This window comes from Diprion similis, chromosome 6 (genome assembly GCF_021155765.1).
Source record: "Diprion similis isolate iyDipSimi1 chromosome 6, iyDipSimi1.1, whole genome shotgun sequence".
Lineage (NCBI taxonomy): Eukaryota > Metazoa > Arthropoda > Insecta > Hymenoptera > Diprionidae > Diprion > Diprion similis.
In genome coordinates, this window is record NC_060110.1 from 3,052,757 (window position 1) to 3,073,654 (window position 20,898).

The window sequence follows — 20,898 nt, forward strand, 5'->3', positions numbered from 1 at the left end:
CGGCTGCCGTTTTAAATATGTAGGGGAGAGAGGCGAAGACGAAAAGATGGGCCGACTGTTCTCTGAATTCAAGTGTGTTGATTTCTTGTTCTTCATTGTGTGCCAAAATGAAATTAAGACCCAATCAGAATGTCCGACTTTTAGGTGGGCACGATGGAATGATCTGGGAATGAATGGGCAGGTAATATAAGGAGATATTTGAAGATGATTCAGGAAAATTTTGGCGAATTATCAGACATTGTTGAAGCTTTTAGGAATTTTTGTAAATAAAGACGGAATTTGAAAATTCTTTAGGTGAGCTTGAAAATGTTGCAAGTCAATATCATCAGGTAATGTGACAATTTTTGGAAAATGGAAATGTGGTGTATACAATTTCGCCAGTGATTTACCTCATCGTCGGCAATAGCCCCTTCAAAATATGATCATTTACGTAAAAGTTTGACGTAACTCTGATTTCGAAAACTTGATTAGATGACTGATACCATCGATGACATATTCGAACTTCTTGGACACTGAAAACCCAAATCGATTTTGTTGGTGGCAAAGTTTGAGGCTCGAATCCTGGAGTCCCTCGGATTGTGAAGTCACAATCCGTTAATCCGTACAAGTCGTTAATAAGCTTTGTTCTGGTGTAAAATCGAAAGCAAGATTTAATAATTACAATATAAGTACGGAATGGATATATGCAAAAGAAAATTGATGCTCATGCAATAGCTATCGCTATATACTTAGCCTGAATCTGGTAATTTACTTTAATAATAATAACAAAAATCCACAAGTGGAGGCGATTAGAGGGTATCTTGTGCAACATGTTCTGACGTCTATAAAGCCCCAAGGATATTTTGTAAATTAGGCATGAAGATATCTCTTAAACTTCATAAAATGGTGCATAAGAAATTCTGTAAACGTCTTTTTGATGACTTTAAGATTTGTTCTGTTTGGGGTGCGGCCAAAGTACAGGGAATGACCATAATAGAGAGCCGTCCGAATAAAAGGGTCATCCGAGGGAGGATATGGCGAATTACGGAAAACGAACAAAATGACGTCCTACCCCGCACACGGTCAAAACTTGTCTGATTTAATCGTGTGCGTTCGTAGTTATCAAGAGGCTTCAGGTCTGCGCTCTCGCGATGAGCGCTGGAACTAAAACCTAATCTGATGGAGCTACGCCTTAAAAGCGCGAACAGGTCCGTTCTACAAATTCGTTCGTTTCTCTGAAGTTTCTAGGGTCTTCCTTCAACCCCTCTAAAATAATGCGTCAACGTTATTTTTTACTTGCAGATAGCGTAGATGATTTGGCACTGAATTTGAATGATAATTTTATGCGTTACGAGTTTGTTTTGTTTTTCACCAAAAAAGTAGTAAACTAGCAAATTGAAAATAAGTCAATTTACATCAATATTTAATGATTCGATGAACTTTTTGGAAACATGTGCTCTAAACGGAGATGCGCAGCAGCAAAGTCACGTGATAGCCCGCGCGTGACGTCACGACAATCATAGTTAAACATAAATGACGTCATATGCGGGCACATTTTCAATGGCCGAAGCGGCAGTGGATGCGCAAGAGCACACCTTGTTTCCTTACACAATTTTTTTGCAAAAGGGCCAGGTACTTTTACAAAATACAGCTTGACCGATTCCCGACTGGCTCCAGACTATGAAATTCAACCCGGGTTAATCTGACTAGATTGCGAAACCTTCTTACAGTGGGGTTGATCTGGACATATCGAAACGGAACACTCACCATTCCATCTCGCCTTGTTTGAGGTCTTCGTTGACGATAGCAATTTCGGATAACATTAGAATTTTTACAATATTACATTGCCCAGTAAAACTGAAAATAATCAGTTGATTTACCGACTCGGGAATTGTTGTTCAGATTGTCGTCCTAACCAGACGACTATAACTTTCAATATTCATCATTGATGGCTGTTGATGATACTAACGCTGGAATTTGACATTTTTACCGTAATACTGAAATTTTTTCTCCTTCTCGACAGTAAAATAAGTTTTTCGTATTCGAAACAAATGTATTATACCGCATCAAATTAAATATCTTAATCAACGCAAGTAATTACTGCAGTTATTTATAAAGCGTCAAACATGAAGAACTTATCAATTTTCCACGTGGGGTTTGCGGCTTGCGTATTATAAAAACATATTCACAATCAATGTCAAAGTATGCATTAGACTGTGTATCGAGGCGATTTATATCAATCTAATCATTTATGTGGTTACTGTTTACCGTATATGTTGGCTAAAACTTACCGATATTATGATTTATCTATTCACTTTGACGCAAATGATGTTTTTCATCACGTACGAAGTTCCGTCGTTAAATTTAACAAACCTCAAGCTGCCTTAAAATAACATCTGTCTGGCGGCTCGGTCAAACGCACGCTTCATTTTTATGCTTTATGAATTCATATTTTATGTCATCACATTTTTCATCAATATATGCAGCAACTGACATTTGATATAAAATTCTATGCAATTACGTACGCGAGAAATACGGAATTCTGTTCTTCAATTTCTCGAACCGTCAGATGAAATCTTCATTCTGGGAGCTCAATCATGATGCGGCAACAAGTTTTTTGAAAGTATGACTTCAAGCGACACCCGGCATGGAAGTACGAAGTTTATCAAATGTGACCGGAAGTACAAGCCCGGTAAACGCCGTAGCCCACAGCCAATGAGTATGGTAGAAAAGAAGAACTGACAGTGAAACCAACAGAACTTCAACCATTTCGATTAATGCCGATACCAAACTCCTTTTCTCCGCATGATATAGAGCGTGCAAACATCAGTATAAATGTCCACTAATCGTACTTCATATTTTTCAAACCAATAAGAAATGAACGTGTTTAAATACTGAGTTAAATATACGAAAAAGTTTAAACAGATTCGCTCAACGTTTTTTTAAAAAAGAATTCTCGTAAGTCATTTTACTTTCGGCGTTATGAACCAGCATCATCTCTTGATCAGGAAATATTGTTTATGAGGAAAAGTAATAGTAGGTTAGTGGAAACACTGACGCTACCAATCCGTACTTAATAATATGTTTACAAATAATTTATTAACGGTCTGTCAATACAACATTTTTTCGTTAATAATTATTACTTAAAGTAAGGTGTAAAGTGGGTGTATATTGTGTAAAAAATTGTGTTCTTTTTCTTTGCCATTATTTTCAAATCTTCATTGAATATACATGTATTCAATATACCTTGAACATGTAAATGTATATTCGACCGATGGGTTAGACCCGATATTAATAACTAATATTAGAAATTTTATAGTGCATGTGATGTGGTGAGACTAATGCGAGTGTTTCATGACTATGCGAAATAGGTGTGCCAACGTATGTACAAAAATTCACACCAAGTTTCGCGTTCAATGCATTGTGTACATGATATGCAATGATATGTGTATTTTTTTTTTTTTTTTGTTTTTTTATGTGGTATGTAAAAGCGAGTCAACGTCTTTTAAGACATTTTTCGAAACCCTGAATGTTGCGTTGATATCGGGGACGAGGTCCCAGGGCTTCATTGTCATTTTTCTTTTTCACCTTCCTATTTGGTTTCATTATAATTGGTATTGTTAACACCGAGTGCAAGTAACTTTAATTAATTAACAACTTGAATAAATATGAGACAATAAAGTATAATAAATCTACTTAGAAGAAAGGGGAGTATTTCATAATTATTGCATACCGAATTATTGAGCACGTTTACGTTATAAATCACTTACGGTAACGACTATACCCTGCAGTGTGGATTAAACGATAAACGCCTAACGCTCGAAACCCAGTGAATAAATAAGTCTGACTAAATCCGGATACATTTACATCCTCGCGAAAGATCGGTAAGATTTGGTAAGCTATGCCACAAGGCATATGCTTTGTCTTTTATACCTTGAGGATTTTTCTTTCTTCTTCATACCTCTTTGAAACCCTTGATTCAACCTTATTCTTACAATATCGCTTGGACATTTGAGTTATGCTTATTCACTTGTAATATCCCGAGTATTACAAATCATAGGTGACCAGCATCGAGAGCTTTATTAATATCACTGACTAGGAGTTCAAGAGTTGGTCTGAGTTCTGAATTTTGTCCGAATACAGCTTCAAGAAACTCTGGATGGGTCAAAAAGTCGAAAACTTGATCGCATCGATCCTGGGATTTGTCCGTTAGGTGAACTTTTATCAATGACTGTACAGCTGTTCTACACCGTTCCAAAGATCGTGTCAAATAAGAATTATCGAAGCTGAACTCCAGCTCGTGAAAAGAAACAACGGCCATTGCAACAGCTCTGAGCGCTGCTCTGATCTCTACGATTTTTGGCTCATCTGATGCTCCCAGTTGCTGATTACGTTGCAAAAGACCAATCTGAAAATAAACCGTTCAGAAAAAAAGAGAATTAAAAAAATGTTGATTAACCTGTTTAGAAAATGTTAATCAACCTGTTATGAACACCAATGCTATAAGACTTTAGGAGTATAAGAATGCAGTAAGGACCATGGGCCACCTGCCGACTAACTCTGTCAGATCCAGAGGGTGAGGGGAACTAACAGCCGGATCAACAGCTATTCGCGTATGGCGTTAGCTGAATTTTACAGCCAACTGTCAGGCGGTCCCATGCCGAATATTTCGTTGTTCTTGGGACTACGATTCATTCATTCTTAGTAATATCTAACAGAACAGATATTTAACGTAAGTTAAATCCGTCGGAATTTCGGCAACTGAAAGTATATATTACTTAACCCAACAACTTTTGTAAGTGTTATTTTCGAATTGGTGGCTCCCCTGATGAGATATTCAGGCGCGTAATTCAAAATGGACACCGTGTATGCATATACTGTACACGTTTACTTTTTTCAAAATAGATAATTGCAGAAAACAATAAAATTTCCAATTATTCACTTTACCGAGGACAAGACAGTGATGGGGTCTCACCTTGATGGACAACTTGACGATATTTTTCAGAACTTTCTCTGGCTGTTTTCTATCCAAAGCGGGATTGTTTTTCGCCGCTCTTTCGGCAAGTCTATAAAGATTGTCAAGCAAGGATGTAGTCGCGTCATCGATCAGCAACGATCTTCCTGCTCCGGTGGATACGACACGTCCCAGGATCTTTTTCTGGGCCCGAAGTCCCAGGTCGCGAGCCCTACTGCTGCCGCTACTACCAGCCGAAAATCCTCCGCCTCCCGTAGCTGCAGACTGCATCACTGTGTGAAAATTTCAAAGCATTTTAAGAACTCTCCTCGTTGGTTTGTAATTAGGACAAATACCTTAGACTTTTATATCTCGGGTCATAAATTAGTTTCATAACTTTTGTCAAATATCGTTTACTGCATTGCTGAATGTTTTCAATTTAATATAAACGCATCATCAAAAGCTACGATACTCTAACTTGATGTTTCGAATTATGCGCTGGTTATTAAACACGTGTTTCTTCGTTAGTATACTTTAGTATATAAGTATTGTAATCAGCCACACCTATATGTATACAGATAATGAAGATTATCTTTACAAGATCTACATGTTATCCTATAATACTGTACCTCCTTGTTTGTTTTTTTCTTTTTTTTTTTTTTCATTTTTGGTATTACAATAAATGAATGAAAATATTTATGTCTATTATGTCTGATATATAATTGCGTATACCGTAAGAATATGTTTGTGCAAACGAAACGGTGACTCCGTTTGTCGTGTTGACCTCTGCGTTGACGCTGTCATAGATATCGTGCCTCTCATTAATTTGTGCACTATTTTGTGAAATGATATTTTCTTGTCAAAATTAATACACTGAATTAGTTTACTATAAAAAATTAGGCCAGTAGTCAATAACAGTTTAAGTTACTCAGTATAGGAATATTTCAATCTATTTGCAACGATGACATGGCATGACGAAACGTACCGGACATATATCCTACAGAAATGTGACGTACAACTGCAACAACGAGCGTAATTAACAATCAGAGTGTTCCCATACTTACCATCAAACATTGGTAGACCGCAGTTTCCTCTTGATACCGGAATCCAAAGAAAAAGTGCAGATAAGGCAAGTCGCGCGTCGTTCAAAACCCAGGAAAATGAACCAAACGAACTGAAGACGACTGGGTATATTATGCTTTTCAAAATAAAACGTGGCGATGATTAATAAACCAAAACAAAATTCAAATTAATCATAGGTCGAAAAATAAAACTGAAGCGTAATAAAGATAGAATTAAATATAAACTTATGAAAATCCGTAAGTACAATGACGTGTAATTCGATGTTCGCTCCTTATATTTAAGAATAAACAGGGATATATAACAAACTAACAAAACTTGCAAATCTTCAGACTCTTTTGTCCGTAATATTATTGTAAGATAAACTGATATAAATTAACTCAAAGTTCTTTACTATATCTTCAAACTTGATCGTTTAATCTTGAGATTTCTGATTGGATGGACTTCGGTGAAATTGGATTCAAAATGGCTAAAAATTGATTTTTAACCCTCCGTGGTCACATGTTCTGGCTGTAACACGCTGCTCACACGAAGACGCAATGAACATCAAGACCGTATCGTTCCGAATAACTCGTAAGAATTCAGGATAAAAGAGCAATTTTTCATATAATTTCAGGGTTATACTCTTGAGATATGATACTATGAGGGCAGAAAGTAACTCCATAGAGGGTGTTCCAAAAAAAGTATTTATTCTGCTATCTGGAGGGTTCATTTCGGAATAAAATAAAGCAGCAGTAGAGGGTAGGCCAGTCACCTTCGCCAAGAACGCGTGGGGTCGTTTGGACCCCAAGTGACCACGAAGCATTAATTAGAGCGCTACAATCGAATTTGAAATCGAAGTTTGAAATTATGAATAAAAACACAAGGGGAATAATTTAATATGTATTCCAAAAGACATTCAAAAGTCATTTTAGAAAAACCGTCCATATCACTGTACTAGATTTATGTGCATTTAAAAATAGTAAATCAAGATTGTATTTGTATTCTACGTCATGTCAACAGTCGAGCTATACGGATTAAAAGAAAAGCTATGTTTTGCATAGCTTTCCTGAAAATTGTTGCGACTGACTGAATTTTCATTCCCATATTTCGTAATATTTTTTGTTACCGTCGGGATCTATAATATGAACAAATTCAAAATCATGGCTGCCTACCTTGATTACAGTCGGTGACTGCTACGAGATGGTAAAGTAGCCAGCTCTGTAATTCCATAACTGCAGTTCCCCACGCCAGCTAAAACAAAAATTATTTAAAAAAATTACCGTTATGTTAAATAAACCGTTAATAAAACCATACAGCATGAAATATAATATATCTCTAAAATATTTCCGAAAGATCCCTAAATTGGGGTTTGATTGACTACAACTTTTTATAACGAAGAGCAATTGAATGTATAATAATGGACTTGGGCAACAAGAATTGATCCAGTCAAAAAAGGACATAGCTTCAACGTAAAAAAAATATGCAAGATGTTATAAAAACATAAAAAATGCTTTTTGGATAATCGGATGCAAAGAGGATGTTAGAAATTACAATTCAGCATTACCATCGTTTTGGTGCAACGTTTTGAAAATAATGTAATCTTAGCGTATTTTATTTGTAACAACTTGTTTCCCATATAACAGGATAGTCGTTACACGGAGGTAAAGTTATTGCGGTGTACAATTGAAGGATTTTTCGGGAACACGAAAAACAACGAAAGCTGCCACGTTTACTCTGCACAAGAGTTTTTTTTTTTTTTTGGTATGGAACACTTTCTAATTATAAAATATAAGCTATCAACTGATTAGCATGAAATACGACTATTTGCAAGTAGATAATACGAGTATAATGTAGATCGTGTGTGTATAAGAATTCTGTGGCCCCATTTAGACGAAGTATTCGATACGCACATGAAGCATGAAATTTCTAACCAACTTTAATTTCTCACATGTAGTTCCATACGAATTCTCTACGGTGTGAATGCAGACACTGACGCAATGCCGTATGAATTACACCAAAGTCACGAACATAATGGCGATTGTTATTAGTACACTTTACAAACTAGAGTGCTTCCCATCTCATGCAAAAAACATGAAGTAAAGCGACTGATAACTATTCAATTGTCTGACAATGAGTGCAGTAACAGAAATTTTAATGATTTCGACTTTTAACAGTGAAATTTGAACAAACTGGTCACGGTTTTTGTCAATTCTTAGTGTGTTTTCCCCCAAAATTCAATAACAGCCTCTTTCTACGACAATATTCAAATGAGAGTATCGAGTAGCGATTTGAAATACATGCGTTATTTAATTTTGTATTTTGTCCAAGGTTAAACTTTTATATTCACAATAAAAACGCGTATTGAATTGAAAGGCATTTATACTTTCCGTAACTAGGATTTGATTATAAGAGACATTCTAAACGACTATATAAAAAACCTCCTGAAAAACTACCGAATCTTTCCGCACTGTTCCGATCTCAGCCGACGACCCGATCCGCCATCACATCATTTCGTGCGAATTTGTCTGATGCATTCATGATCTGACACGTGTGAAGTCCCTGACTTGTAGAAGCAATAGGTGTAAGTATTAATCAAATATTAAAGTAATTTGTAAATTACTTTTTTTAAGAAAAATTTTAGGTGATCCCTGAATATTTCTATACAATAAAAACAAGCCCCAAAACATTATGAACGAATAAAAAACATTAGAGTTCAAGCATAATGAACGTTCCAATTACGAAAACTTTTCTCAAATTGTTGATATCCGAGCTTCCGTTATTCGAATTTTCTCATAATTGCACTTCTATTGCATACAATGTAGTGAAGGTGTTATTTCATTAGTGTTCGTTGTATCATTGTTGCAAATAATGATGGTGGAGATTTTTAAACGCTGGTTTCCCTCGATTTTTTCTAACTTTTTATTTCAATGGCAGAGGTCATTGATGTTCAGACCAATGAATTCATGTCTGCGATTACGTTTCTGTGAAATAATGGCAAGTTATTAACCATAAGATAGAGGGACTCGAATTTTGCACCAGCTTCATAGATACATGTATGATTATGTGTTGTAACGGACGATGGCCAACTGCCTGGGCAATCGTCATCGCCAAATCCGACATACTGCACCTCAGGCTAAATTAATAAATACCTGGTTTATCGAACACGTACGATCGAGTGAGCACAGGTAGACAAGTCTATATCGTGAGTTGTGACTTAGTCAACTACGTTGCAGACTAGGCGGATTGAGTTGACGTTATTTCTCTTGGCTCAACAGACGGGATAAGTTTTACTGTCTTCTGGTAACGTCTCATATACATCGCGGTTTCATTATTCTAAGACTTCTATTTAAGTAACTCCCCTAAGAATGTAAAAAAAGAGACTGAAATTATGAACAAATCCTTGAATATCGATTATTCATTTAAAATCGTTTTAAAACAGTGAAAAATTTACTCGTTCGTTTCATTCTGTGACGAGTCATTTTAGTTAATAGTCGACTCTGTAGACTCCCACCATGACTATTTTTTTACTTAATGATATAAAGAGGAATAGTTTGTTTGTTGTTGAACGGATTATAAAAATTCTTTCACTAATAGAAAGCTAAACTATCCGTGAGGCTATAATTTATTTAGATAAAACTAAAACTCAGAGAAAATGTCCCTAGGAGGCCACCGTTAGCTATGGGCTCCTAGGGACATTATCTGACACTCGCGATTGATACCTACTGCGTCGGCTGCTCAATCAGGCGGTAACTGTCGGCCAATAAAATTCGAATGACTTGACGCACGCGCATAATAAGATGCGCACTTTCCTCATGGACACACGGTATATCACGATACTCGCTTGTAAGTGTCCTCCCTTCTGCCCCACCTCCTTTTCCACAATGTATACAAACAGTTCCATTACGATATTTTGCGTGTGTTGGAAACGATTTTTCTTTTCATTAGCGAAAGTACCTCGCATAAAATTATTGCACTCGAGTTTATTGAGCCACACATTACATATATAAAAGTTCGGGTGAATCGCCATGTTGTATTTGAAAAATTGACCACAAGCAGCATGACTTGTATTTGTCATAAGAGTTACAAAGCTGCTTATACTACATGGCATCTAGTTCATATAAAGATGAGTGTTTTTGAACCTAAGGTGTATTGTGAAGGATGTCATGAGACCCATATAATCAAACGTCTTTCCATCGCAATATTTCACTCTAACTAAAAAATGAAATTGTATTGTCAAAAGTGAACATTTCCAAAACATTCAATTCCCCATATGCTCAGACAAATTGTAGAGAATTGTTCATGTCTCATTTTGCTCATTTTAGAACAGCGAATATGTCAATAGTATTGAATTCGAGTGTAAGATCTTATTCTCGGGACAATCAACTCGAATCTTTTAAATATATTTACACACACTCGAGCTTATACGTACTTCTTCAGGCAAACTGGAAGTATAATGCAACGTCTTCATTCCTAGAGCTGCTGAAAATCAATACTACACGCAACATCACCTATATTACGACGATGCAAGGAGGTATGTGTACGGATTATAGCGTGAGCTTTCTGTAAACCAGGGACTCTCGCACGCACAGGGAAGAACTCAACATTTTTCTTGCCAATCCCTGCGGACTTCGAGCTATAGTGATGCGAAATATATTTATAAAAAATCGTTTAATTTTTATTGTCTTTTCGATTCTAGAATTGACGCATGAGATACAAAAAAAATCAATTCTGAATAATTAATCGATGAGTGTTTGGGGAAGAATTGCAATTTTGAAAAAATAAATTATTTTATTTTTGTAAATAGTTGTACACTAATATCTATATTACCAGTCGAAAATGTGCCAATTAAGTAGTGTGCTTTTGTGTGTGTGTGTGTGTGTGTAGAAGCTCTTCCAAGTAATTAAATGATATTACAGAAACAGTGATTTGCTTCTGCTTAAATACAGTAACAAAAAATCTGCATATTTTGCAGAAACCGACAGGAATGAAAAATGGAAACACTAGATTAGCGAATTGGCATTTTTCAAGTGGTATGACAAGCTCGCCCAATTTATGAATAAATAATTATTCAATTTTTCCTCAAGTTATCGTTTGTGAATATCTGATGGATTGATGCAGAAACAGAGTGGATTTCAGAGTAATCGAAACTTCGAAGAAAGTAGTGATACTAGGAGTGATATGTACATACCAACTGAAAACCTAGACTTCCGAAAGAATGCATTCCAGAATTTTACTTTACTTAACATTGATCGATACTTTGATTCACTGATACATGTAAAAAAATAGTTTAATTTACAAAATAAGACAACCTAATAATGGCTGGTGTTGATCACTTTTTTTGTCGAATCGAATAATTTTACTTCCTACTAAACATTACTTTGAATTAAAATTTCTTTGCCTATATCTGAACAACATTTTTGGCAAATTTCAACAAAGTTGAAAGTATTTCTCTCTCTATACCAAATCGAAAAAATTACGAGGATTACAAAGTGCCTTATTTGAACGTTTCTGAAATCCTAAATAAATCGGATAGCAAATACTTATAATATAAGGTTTTGGATGATAGCCTTGACACAATTATTGCCATATACATTGTACGCATATGTATATTCTGGTTTTAAGAAAATTTCTCTCTGTGTGCATTAGAATGTATAACGCAATTACATGTTTTTCCTGATTTTTTTCTAGGCTTTTTTTACATAATTGGCTAGTCATAATCCCGTAGTTACCACATCCGAGTATAATATTTCTAGACGTTCGTGCTTTCACGAGAAACAAAGCATAGTTCGACGTGAAGGAAAATTCTTTCCAGCAGAAAAATCTCACGTACTAGAAAATATCGTGAAGTCTACGTTTTTCTTGAAATTTTGCGTGCCTTTTCCTTCAGATTTACTGAAAATTTCTGCACGATGTTCTTTGTGGGTTTTGACCCAGGCTTGAAGAAATAAATTCACATCACTATAGCATACAATTTAAGATTCATGCGACAGTAAATATAAACGGAAAGCTTTATCAACCACAATTTGACGAACCAAGATGGAACGGCAATTGCTGTGGCTCCGACTAATTGGGTGCCGTTGGCAATGAATAGTGACGAGACGTCATACAGTTAATCGCTGCAGTGACTCAGTTATCATACTAATAATGTCCTACATATGCCGAGTAGACATAAACATAGAGAATTCTTTGAAAATTCGACTAATTTTTCCTCTCAGTTTCTTGGACATTTTTGTACTTATTCAACGGGTCATATTAAAAGTTGAGAAAACACCTTATGGTGTTTTTTTTTTTTTTTTGTGATATATACTTCAAGTATGACCGAATAATGTGACAATAAAACAATAATATTGATTGAAACGACGGTCTGTTAAACGTATTTACTGACGTTCAATTGGCGAAGACATAAAAATTTGCAACCTTTTTTAGTGAAGTGCAAAGCATCAAACGATAATAAAAAAGTTTCTGTCTAACTGTTTGACTACTTTTTATTCAGTGCACGTATCTCGTCAATTTTCTAGTACGTGGAATGTAAAACCAGATGATATGTCTTAACATAATATAGGAACACATTTCTACTCTTTTTCGCACCAATGTTTCTGGACTATTGTATTCACAAGATATCATATCAATTATTATTTCGTGAGGTAAAAAAAGAAGAAGAGATCTGATCGCTTCCAAAGTTGCGTTGTAAAACGAACGTATCACCAACGGTTTGCACCGCGAAGATGCAGCTGTTGCCGGGGTACCGGCAGCTGTGCAACTGGTAAGAACCCCTCGTTCGTTAATATCCAAGACTTTTCAAAAGACACCCCATGCCACCTGGCTCTGGACGATGTGAATTGAATACATCTTTCCTCTCATTGCATATATACATGGGACCCTTGAGCGTAAATAACCAAGTGGATAAAATTATAACAGCGATGTGAAGTATAAAGTTAAAGTTGAGAAGAAAAAATTCAAAAAGTATATAATATTTGTCCAACTTTTGTACGCTAAGAAATGATGAAGTATATTTATAGATTTTGCTATGTAAACAATTCTCGTTTGAATGATATTCAACCGGCTAAAACATTGCATTTCATCTGCGACAACTTTTTCGCATGTAGTTAGTTGAACTATACGTCGGTCAAGTAATTCCACCGCTACTTTAGTAATAACGTCTATCTCTCTCTAAAAAGTATATTTTTTCTAATTACGAGAACAAACTGCTCTATTATTTTACCGTAGATCGTACCCAAGGCCAACAACAATTTTTTAGGCTTCCGCGAGTTACGAAACAGGAATAATAATAATAATAATCTGCATGTAACATCTGTGATCAGCAAAATTACAATTAGCTTTTTGAAACAGCATGGTAAAATTAATTTTCATCCCGGGGCTTTATTCCGAAATTTGATCACTTGTGTAAGATGAAACGGTAAATAAGTGATGCAGCTCAATATTGCTAGGTTCATTTTCTGTGTGACATAACGTTGTTAGTCTGCAGACAACGATATTAGCAAACATGCAATAAACTTATTCGTCAACTGTGGACTGATAAAAAATCTTCTATAGGATAAAATGATTGCTGAAATTTGAGGTGATAACAAAATATTAAATAAAATATTTAATTTATAAAAAAATACACAAAATAAATGTACTAAGAATGTTCATTTGGTGTAATTGGGATGAGATGGCTTTTCTACCGGCAACATCACACGTTGCGAGAAATCTTGTAAATCTAACTCTGTGCTATGTATAGAAAACAAGGTTTTCTTTGTTCATGTATGAAGCATGCAGAGCATTTTTAGAGTACCTACACTTGTATATACAGTGAAAGTAATAAAAATGAATGTATATCGCTTTTTACCGTGTAATTACATGCAAGTGGGTATAGCTGGCAATACGAGTAGCTACTTCATTCAGTTTCTTCATGATTCACAATTATTGTACAGCTCGCGTATTCGAGCGTATACAACAATCAATTATTGTTGCTGTAAATTTCGTGCGGTACTTTGAATGAGCATAGCTTAATAACAACTGTGACAAATTAGAAAGAGCAAATATTTTGAAAAATTTTCACGTATCAAAGTAAAGACGACATCGCAAGCTCTGGCATTGCTCACGCGACTTTGAAACGCGATGTGATGAAGTATAATTTTACAGTATTAAAATATGTAGCGACTTTGATTTTACTGTGCGAGAATGAAATTGTGTAATCGAGACGCATTCAGTTTATGCAAAATTAAGTTTTATGGTACTAATGGTACATTTAACTTACAGACTTACATTATTACAGAGTATAATTTATAAAGTTGTCGTGTGGCACGTCGCTTCGAATTTCGACCAACAAGTACGAAGAATTATGCACGAAGAGCAGAATTGCAGCAGAAAATGTGAATCATGATCTCTTGCTATAGAAATCGATTGTAATTTCAGTAAAACTTTTTTCATTGTCGGTAAAATGGTAAAAAAATATAATTTTTTGCAAATTATATGCAACAAGCGCCTTTCTATGATATCTAAATTGAATTGGACGGTAAAAAAAATTGTGTTTTGTTACAATCACGGTAGTTTACTCGAGTATAGATAGCATTGCCTGAATGGCATTACTGATATCACAACCGGACGAATGAGTCCGTTTTATGACTAACGCGTTCTTTCGTTCATTACGTCGCGCATTGGTCCGTGTTGCAAGAGCACTTCATTCTTGTACTCTCGTCTGAGCGGGCGAGTAATCGTATGATTTCATTATTTAAAATAAAAATCAGAATTCAATTATAAGTTAAAAATCAGATGAAAATCTTTCGATTTGGCTGCTATTTTGATATATCATCACGTTAAGATATGAAAAGCTCTAAAAGTTAGGCCTCGGAGCGTTTACGAAAATTTTTTTTTGTGATGTGTTGAACAAAGCAAAAATATATAAATGTTACTGCAGTGCCATTGCACGTGACAAATCCTAGTCAGTGTGTTCAAGTTTTACATAAAATCAGTTCAGGCGATTCTATCATTGTCCCACTACGAAAGTCTTGAGTCGGAAAATGAATTTTTTAACACAAATAATACGGTGGGTCATTTTGTGTTTTATACGCACATAAAGTGCTAAAGAGTAGAGGGTGAAAGTCGATGAATAAATTGGTCAACATGTTTCGCGTAAGCGGTATTGCTAAGAGATTCAAAATTTAACGGACTTTTGTATTTCGGTAAATATATATATTAAAATCGCAGCTGCAATCATTTACGTGTAAGTTAACAGATTTTCAATATGGCTAAAGTAAGTAAATTTAGCGTAAACATTGGGAGAAAAATTACTATTTTACAATTTTGTGGCTAAGTTTTGAAAATATGAATTACCGCTTTGCCCTATTATAAATTACTGCGATTCAGATCCCTAAAATTAAAAAATGATGGATTTTCCGAAACGTAGCTCATCACAATAACGTAACTTCAACCTCCTAATTGACATACACGTGCAAATCAAGTTTCGGATTAAAAATATATTTCGCGATATATTTCGAGCAGTTGTCAAAAAGCAAACTTAGAGTAAGCTTGAGAATATGTATAATTTACACCAGTAAGATGCCTTTTCTCCTGACTCATATATATTCATTTCGACGTCATGTATGCGGGAATTACGTTCGACATACTTGTAGGAGCTGTTGTAACAGCACAAATAAATGCGACATATTTTTAGGGCGTTGACTGAAGATATATTAGGAACCGTCAACCCTTGTGTAGCGGGCCAGACGTGCGATCCCTTTAAACCACGGAAGAGCGTGAGGACCCAACGGAAATTATATTGTTTTGCGATTAACTAAAATTGCATAATACGATCATTTGTTTCCAACTTTTGGGCTAACTTGCAAAAAATTATTTGCGTACTTTTTTGTCATATAACAATTGTAGATGGTTCAAAAACTGCTCCAAAGTATCCTGCAGTCGTTCGAAACACGTTAAAACGTGGCTTACGATTTCGTTAAACGATGTGTTAAATAAGTGTAAAAAAATATAATTATCCCCGGACCGATCAAGAACCAACAGTCATGCAAATTTGCAAAATTTCTAGGGTCTTTGCATGCCTTGAGTAAACAATTAAGATACCTCGATACTTTCAGGGTCATGCTTATTAATTCGCACAGATTTTAGCTGTACGTCAATATGGTTAGGTAAATGATATATACTTACTAATGTGTAGAACTAATAGAAAATTTCAAAATACTGGTTTATACCTACAACTAACCTCGGATGCAGTTTAAGTCGCAAATAGCGACACGGTTCGGCTGAAAAAATTCCTCAGATACTTCAACGTGTAATGTGTTGTTGTTGGAAATCCGTATTTGCTACGCCATCCTGGACATTATTTTGCCACGACCAAATATGACACTTCAAAGAAATTTGCGATTACGTCCAGCGTTGAAAACACGCAAAAGCCCCACAATCCACACGCGAGAGATCACTGCTCACTCGTCACTCACTACGTATTCGTTGCTGAGTGTCGCCTGTTGTGATCAACGTCCCGCTCGGTTACCATGGAATCCTGTCAAATGGTGGGGGAATAGTCTATGGGTGGGGGAAATCAGTGAAACCACACACTACCATCGCCATAATCACCAGCTGACACACTGAAATATAACTATACACCATTCGCATGGCGGCCATTCAAGAAAAATTGAATTGTAAGAAAAAATTCCCTAGGACAACTGTACGTGCATGCCAAGTGTGGGTTCCCTAGGATTGCAGTTTTCCTATTGGTTAAAAATAGGGGAACGAGAGATTTGAATTATCGATGATTTGAAGAACGGTTTACAATTTACGAAGCCGTAATCGTAACCACTTCAGTAGGAAATCTGTGCTATGCTATATAGGGTGCGTTCCGATATTACCTGCCAGTGCTGTCAACAATCTTTTATCTCTCTTGCTCCATCAAGTGCATTAGTAGCTCAGCCTTTGTTCTAGGGAATTTTTAGCTTTGTCAGGTAATTTCGGAACGCACTCATAGTAGGAAATTAGCTGGCAGCGCTAAAAACTCCTTAGGACAGGGGCAAAGCTTTCCACGAACTCGGCGGAGCAAAAGAGATAAAAGATTGTTGACAGCACTAAGAGCTAATTTCGGAACGCACCCTTAGGCATACAATATTGGAAGAACACTAATTTCTACATACACAGATCGCCTGACCTGGGACTTTATCGAGCCTTCGTGCATCTAACTTATGGTAGTTCCTCTTTTGCGCTGTCGAATTCGTGAGTAGCTCTGCCTCTGTCCTGGGGTGTCTTTAGCGCTGCAAACTAGTTGCAGAATGCACCCTGAATATGAAGTATTCACGTGATTGCTTGTTCCTAAATAATCACTTTAATAAATGAATGGTAATGAAACTTTAGAATCGTCTCAGTAACAATGATAATGGTAATTGACAAGTACATACACAATATTCCTTTGTCTAATCATACTTATGCATTATACCTAATAATTGTATAATATAAAAATTATAGATGGAATGGCATCGTAGGCATTTTGTTGTGATTCAGGAGATATCAACAGTTGGCCATTGCAATAATATAGTTTTAACAATTAGTCTAACCCGCAATATTTTTATGCTTTGTGATACGTGTATTCTCTCCATCATCACATCATTAATATATGCCTTCTGTACCAAAGTAGATAGTACCACTGATTCAGGTGTGCTTTGACATGTGCGCTTGATATGAACATAATGATTACTCAATATTCATCAACTAATCGTCCCATTTTTCACTACAGAAATCAGTCTCCAGCCCAAATTTTATGGATCTCTTCTAAACGAGCAAAAGCACTCTGGGAGATGTTTAGGGCTGCATTCACTGCTTGAAGGCCAGGTTCTCCAAGAAGACTTAAACCGCAAAGTCCTGTAAAAATGAATGATTATTAGGGTAACCCTATTTAGACCAACCAGACTTTAGTATTTGCCTTGTTTGCTCTTCAACATCAATGTTTTTACCATTTTGCATTCAGAGTGCAATAATTTACAGATAAAAAAATCATCAAAAATGATCAGAAAAATTTTAGTTGTACTTGTATCGGTAGAGTTTCAATTGCTTATGAGGCTGAATAAGTTGTAACTACCTATATAACTATTTTGTGAAATGTTGAAGAGGTCGAGGGTCAGGAGCCTGTTGATTTTAATATGACATTACTTAAAGAAAACCCATCATCAAACCCAGAATTTGTAAAGTAGCCAGAAAAAGTTGTAGTTTTATAGAGTACATGGGGCAATCCAGGCCATTTCTACTTGGACATGACCATTTTCAATATAGTTAGTTTTCCGGTACACTGCACAGCGTCACAAAAACACGATTTGCAATTCTGTAGAATAAAACGTAATCTTCTAACAATGTAACGATTAGCAAAATATCTATTTCTGAAAAAATCGAGATGACCCATTTTTGGTAAAGAGATAGAAGTTTTGAGCCCAGAGCGAAATTGTGGGTAGTTTCGTTTATGGGACGCAAGCAAATGAAATGGAAATTGACTTAAAATTGACTAAAAAAGGAGAAGGTACATGAAAAGGTCAACAGAAGGAAATTTCTTATCAAGATTGGAACATGGGCTGCAAGATTAATGACCTGGAGATTTTTCCTAATTTTTCTCGAGTTCTCTGTTCTCTAATTTTTCTCTTACAGTTACATTTCAAATTTTTTTATTTAATTTATGGGATGAGGTATTCTGAAGTTACTGAATATTCATCTTTTCTAAGGGCTCAATATTGTCATCTGTTTACAAAAAATTTACTATACAAATTTGATCAAAATTAATTATGGCTATTCGTGATTTCACACGATTTACTAACAGGATATTCAATCAGAAAAAAAAAATTTCTTAGTCACGCCTTACAGTATACTAAGATGATAGTTAAATTGAAAATGGTGAGATTCATGCCTAATTGTGAGTCAAAATGGTTTGAAATGCCCACGTTGTTTAATTTTTCGAAAACAAAGATGAACAATTATACTAATCTGTAGTCTAACGAATGAACAGTATGATGTAATATGTTACTTTAAATTTACCTAGGTAGGTATGTAAAGGATCTGGTGCAGAAGTATCAAACTTTGATAAACCGCCCAAAACTGAATCTTGCGTTGTAAGTACATAAGCTCGATTCTCTGTGGCATCAGTAAGATGTCTGACACCTAAAATTTGTAGTGTAGCTCCCACCCAAAAACTATAACAAGTGTCTTCGGGTTTGTTGGGTCTTCCGTGAAAGCCACCAATTTGCCTCATGAGACACCAATATCTCAACTTATTCAACTGCTTTTCACTCAAGGCACTTGTTAGATTGTCCATCAAGAGCAGGCTTGCTACTGCACAAAAAGTACTTCCACCATGGGACTCCAGACCCGGACCCTGGCCGATTCCTCCATCATAGGACTAAAAATAAATACCAATTTCAGTCACATGAAATCTTTCTGTACAACAATTTTGATATATGTATATAAATATATAAAAGTAAGATAATAAAGGTGTACTGTGGAGAAAATTAATATGAGTTTGGAAATACATTTTTTACATACGGACATAAGCTATCTATAATGGACCGTAAAGTCTTGGTTGTTGTCAACAAATTTGATTGGAATCAAGAGAATTTTAATATCGTAATTACGATGGTGAAAGTAAATTATGGTAATACAGATTTGAAAATTTAGAATTTGTGCACTTTTCATGCATATTGGGAAAATCAAATTCCAAGTTTCTGTATACTGAACGTAATTCAGCTCTATAGTAAGACTTGTCAAAGTACTTAATGTCTAATGCCTAGCCAAGTCTTATGTCGAAATAATTTAGTTTATTGCTCACAATGCTTTCTTGGATATAATTAATAGCTTTGTGCTTGTCAATGCCTGACCAATCATCAAGGATCGCCGAAATGCAGCAAGCACAATAGATAAACCTCATGTCGCTCTCACTACCGGTTAATGTAGCTGTGAATGAACCGTCGTCGTTTTGGCAGGCGCGAACACCTTCGATGATAGATTTTTTATCTATCCGACTGAGATCATCCCCTAAAGTTAAAAGGGAGGCAAGCCCAAGGTACGTCATGGTAAGATGACCGTTCTGGTATTTGGTGGCATCCGCAGGAACAGAAGTTGATCCCTGAAATCCAGACCTTGGGCCAGCTCCGCGAACTTGAAGGCGGTATATCCATTCGATAGCCTCAGACCGTTTCCGCTCGCTTAATACATCCAATGAGTTTAAAACATCAAGGCCAGAGAGGGCGAAAAACGCCATCGTTAACCTGATGGAATCGTGCACTGCTAACTGATTGGGCAGTAGATGAATAAACCTCTTGAAGTATTTGGCATGTTGGTGCTTCGCCAGTGTTACAGTCATGTTTTTGACAGCCGTGCGTTGAGCGGCTGATTTAAATGCGTGTATAACAGACGGATTCCCCTCAGGATATAAGGCCGTGTCACTCGTGCACTTGAAGTACTGCTGGTTTTTTAACTTGTTCTTCACTACTTGGCCATATACAATTTTGATATCTTCTACGTTTCGAGCCACGCCTTCCAACTGAATTGTACGTATCGATGAGTTATTACATGCTGGGAGATCGTTAGTTGTTCATCGAGTAACCGCAAAGCCGCGATAACATCGCGAAGAGATTTCTACTTTTATTTGTGTTACTCACTCAAATTACTGGTGACTACTGGTGATCACTTTCATGTTTACGCCAGTTTTCACCATACCAGTTTTGCCAGCCTCTCGATACTCGGGCTGGTTCGATATTAGCTCCCAGTGCTATCAACTTTTGACCCAGCAGTCTTTTATCTCTTTTGCTTTGGTGTATTCTTGAGTAGCTTCGCCTTTGTCCTAGGGAATTTTTACCGCTGCCAGCTAATTTCGGAACGCATGCTGGCCTTTACACGAGTAATGCTACACAATTTAACCA

The 20,898-nt window shown here is 36.1% G+C and overlaps 2 protein-coding genes across 3 annotated transcripts; both read right to left on the reverse strand.

Moving 5' to 3' along the window:
• Positions 1-3,061: 3,061 nt before the first annotated feature.
• Positions 3,062-16,470, reverse strand: LOC124407330 (tumor necrosis factor alpha-induced protein 8-like protein). Of its 2 annotated transcripts, XM_046883368.1 has the most exons (5): positions 16,218-16,468; positions 7,168-7,246; positions 5,998-6,131; positions 4,955-5,226; positions 3,062-4,387 (listed from the first exon to the last, which is right to left on the reverse strand). In XM_046883368.1, the coding sequence occupies exons 3-5, from the start codon at positions 6,005-6,007 to the stop codon at positions 4,034-4,036; spliced, it is 636 nt and encodes a 211-aa protein (XP_046739324.1). In that variant the 5' UTR covers positions 6,008-6,131; positions 7,168-7,246; positions 16,218-16,468; the 3' UTR covers positions 3,062-4,033. The 2 variants fall into 2 exon arrangements, with proteins under 2 accessions (XP_046739324.1, XP_046739323.1); XM_046883367.1 differs by lacking the exon at positions 5,998-6,131 and having other exon boundaries at positions 16,218-16,470.
• Positions 16,471-17,356: 886 nt separating this feature from the next.
• Positions 17,357-20,641, reverse strand: LOC124407328 (geranylgeranyl transferase type-1 subunit beta). Its single transcript, XM_046883362.1, has 3 exons — positions 19,806-20,641; positions 19,019-19,379; positions 17,357-17,860 (listed from the first exon to the last, which is right to left on the reverse strand). Exons 1-3 carry the CDS (start codon positions 20,337-20,339, stop codon positions 17,739-17,741), a joined length of 1,017 nt encoding a protein of 338 aa, XP_046739318.1. The 5' UTR covers positions 20,340-20,641; the 3' UTR covers positions 17,357-17,738.
• Between the last annotated feature and the right edge of the window lie 257 nt (positions 20,642-20,898).

Bases quoted from the DNA above. Each gene is read 5' to 3' on its own strand.
- LOC124407330 (XM_046883367.1), bottom strand. From the start codon at position 7,225: ATGGAATTACAGAGCTGGCTACTTTACCATCTCGTAGCAGTCACCGAC. The intron at 5,227-7,167 runs GTAGGCAGCCAT...ATTTTCACACAG, and splicing joins AGTCACCGACTGTAATCAAG to TGATGCAGTCTGCAGCTACG. The intron at 4,388-4,954 runs GTGAGACCCCAT...GTTTATTTTCAG, and splicing joins TCGTCAAGTTGTCCATCAAG to ATTGGTCTTTTGCAACGTAA.
- LOC124407328 (XM_046883362.1), bottom strand. From the start codon at position 20,339: ATGACTGTAACACTGGCGAAGCACCAACATGCCAAATACTTCAAGAGG. The intron at 19,380-19,805 runs GTGAGCAATAAA...ATTTATTTTTAG, and splicing joins ATTATATCCAAGAAAGCATT to TCCTATGATGGAGGAATCGG. The intron at 17,861-19,018 runs GTAAATTTAAAG...TCATTTTTACAG, and splicing joins TCCTTTACATACCTACCTAG to GACTTTGCGGTTTAAGTCTT.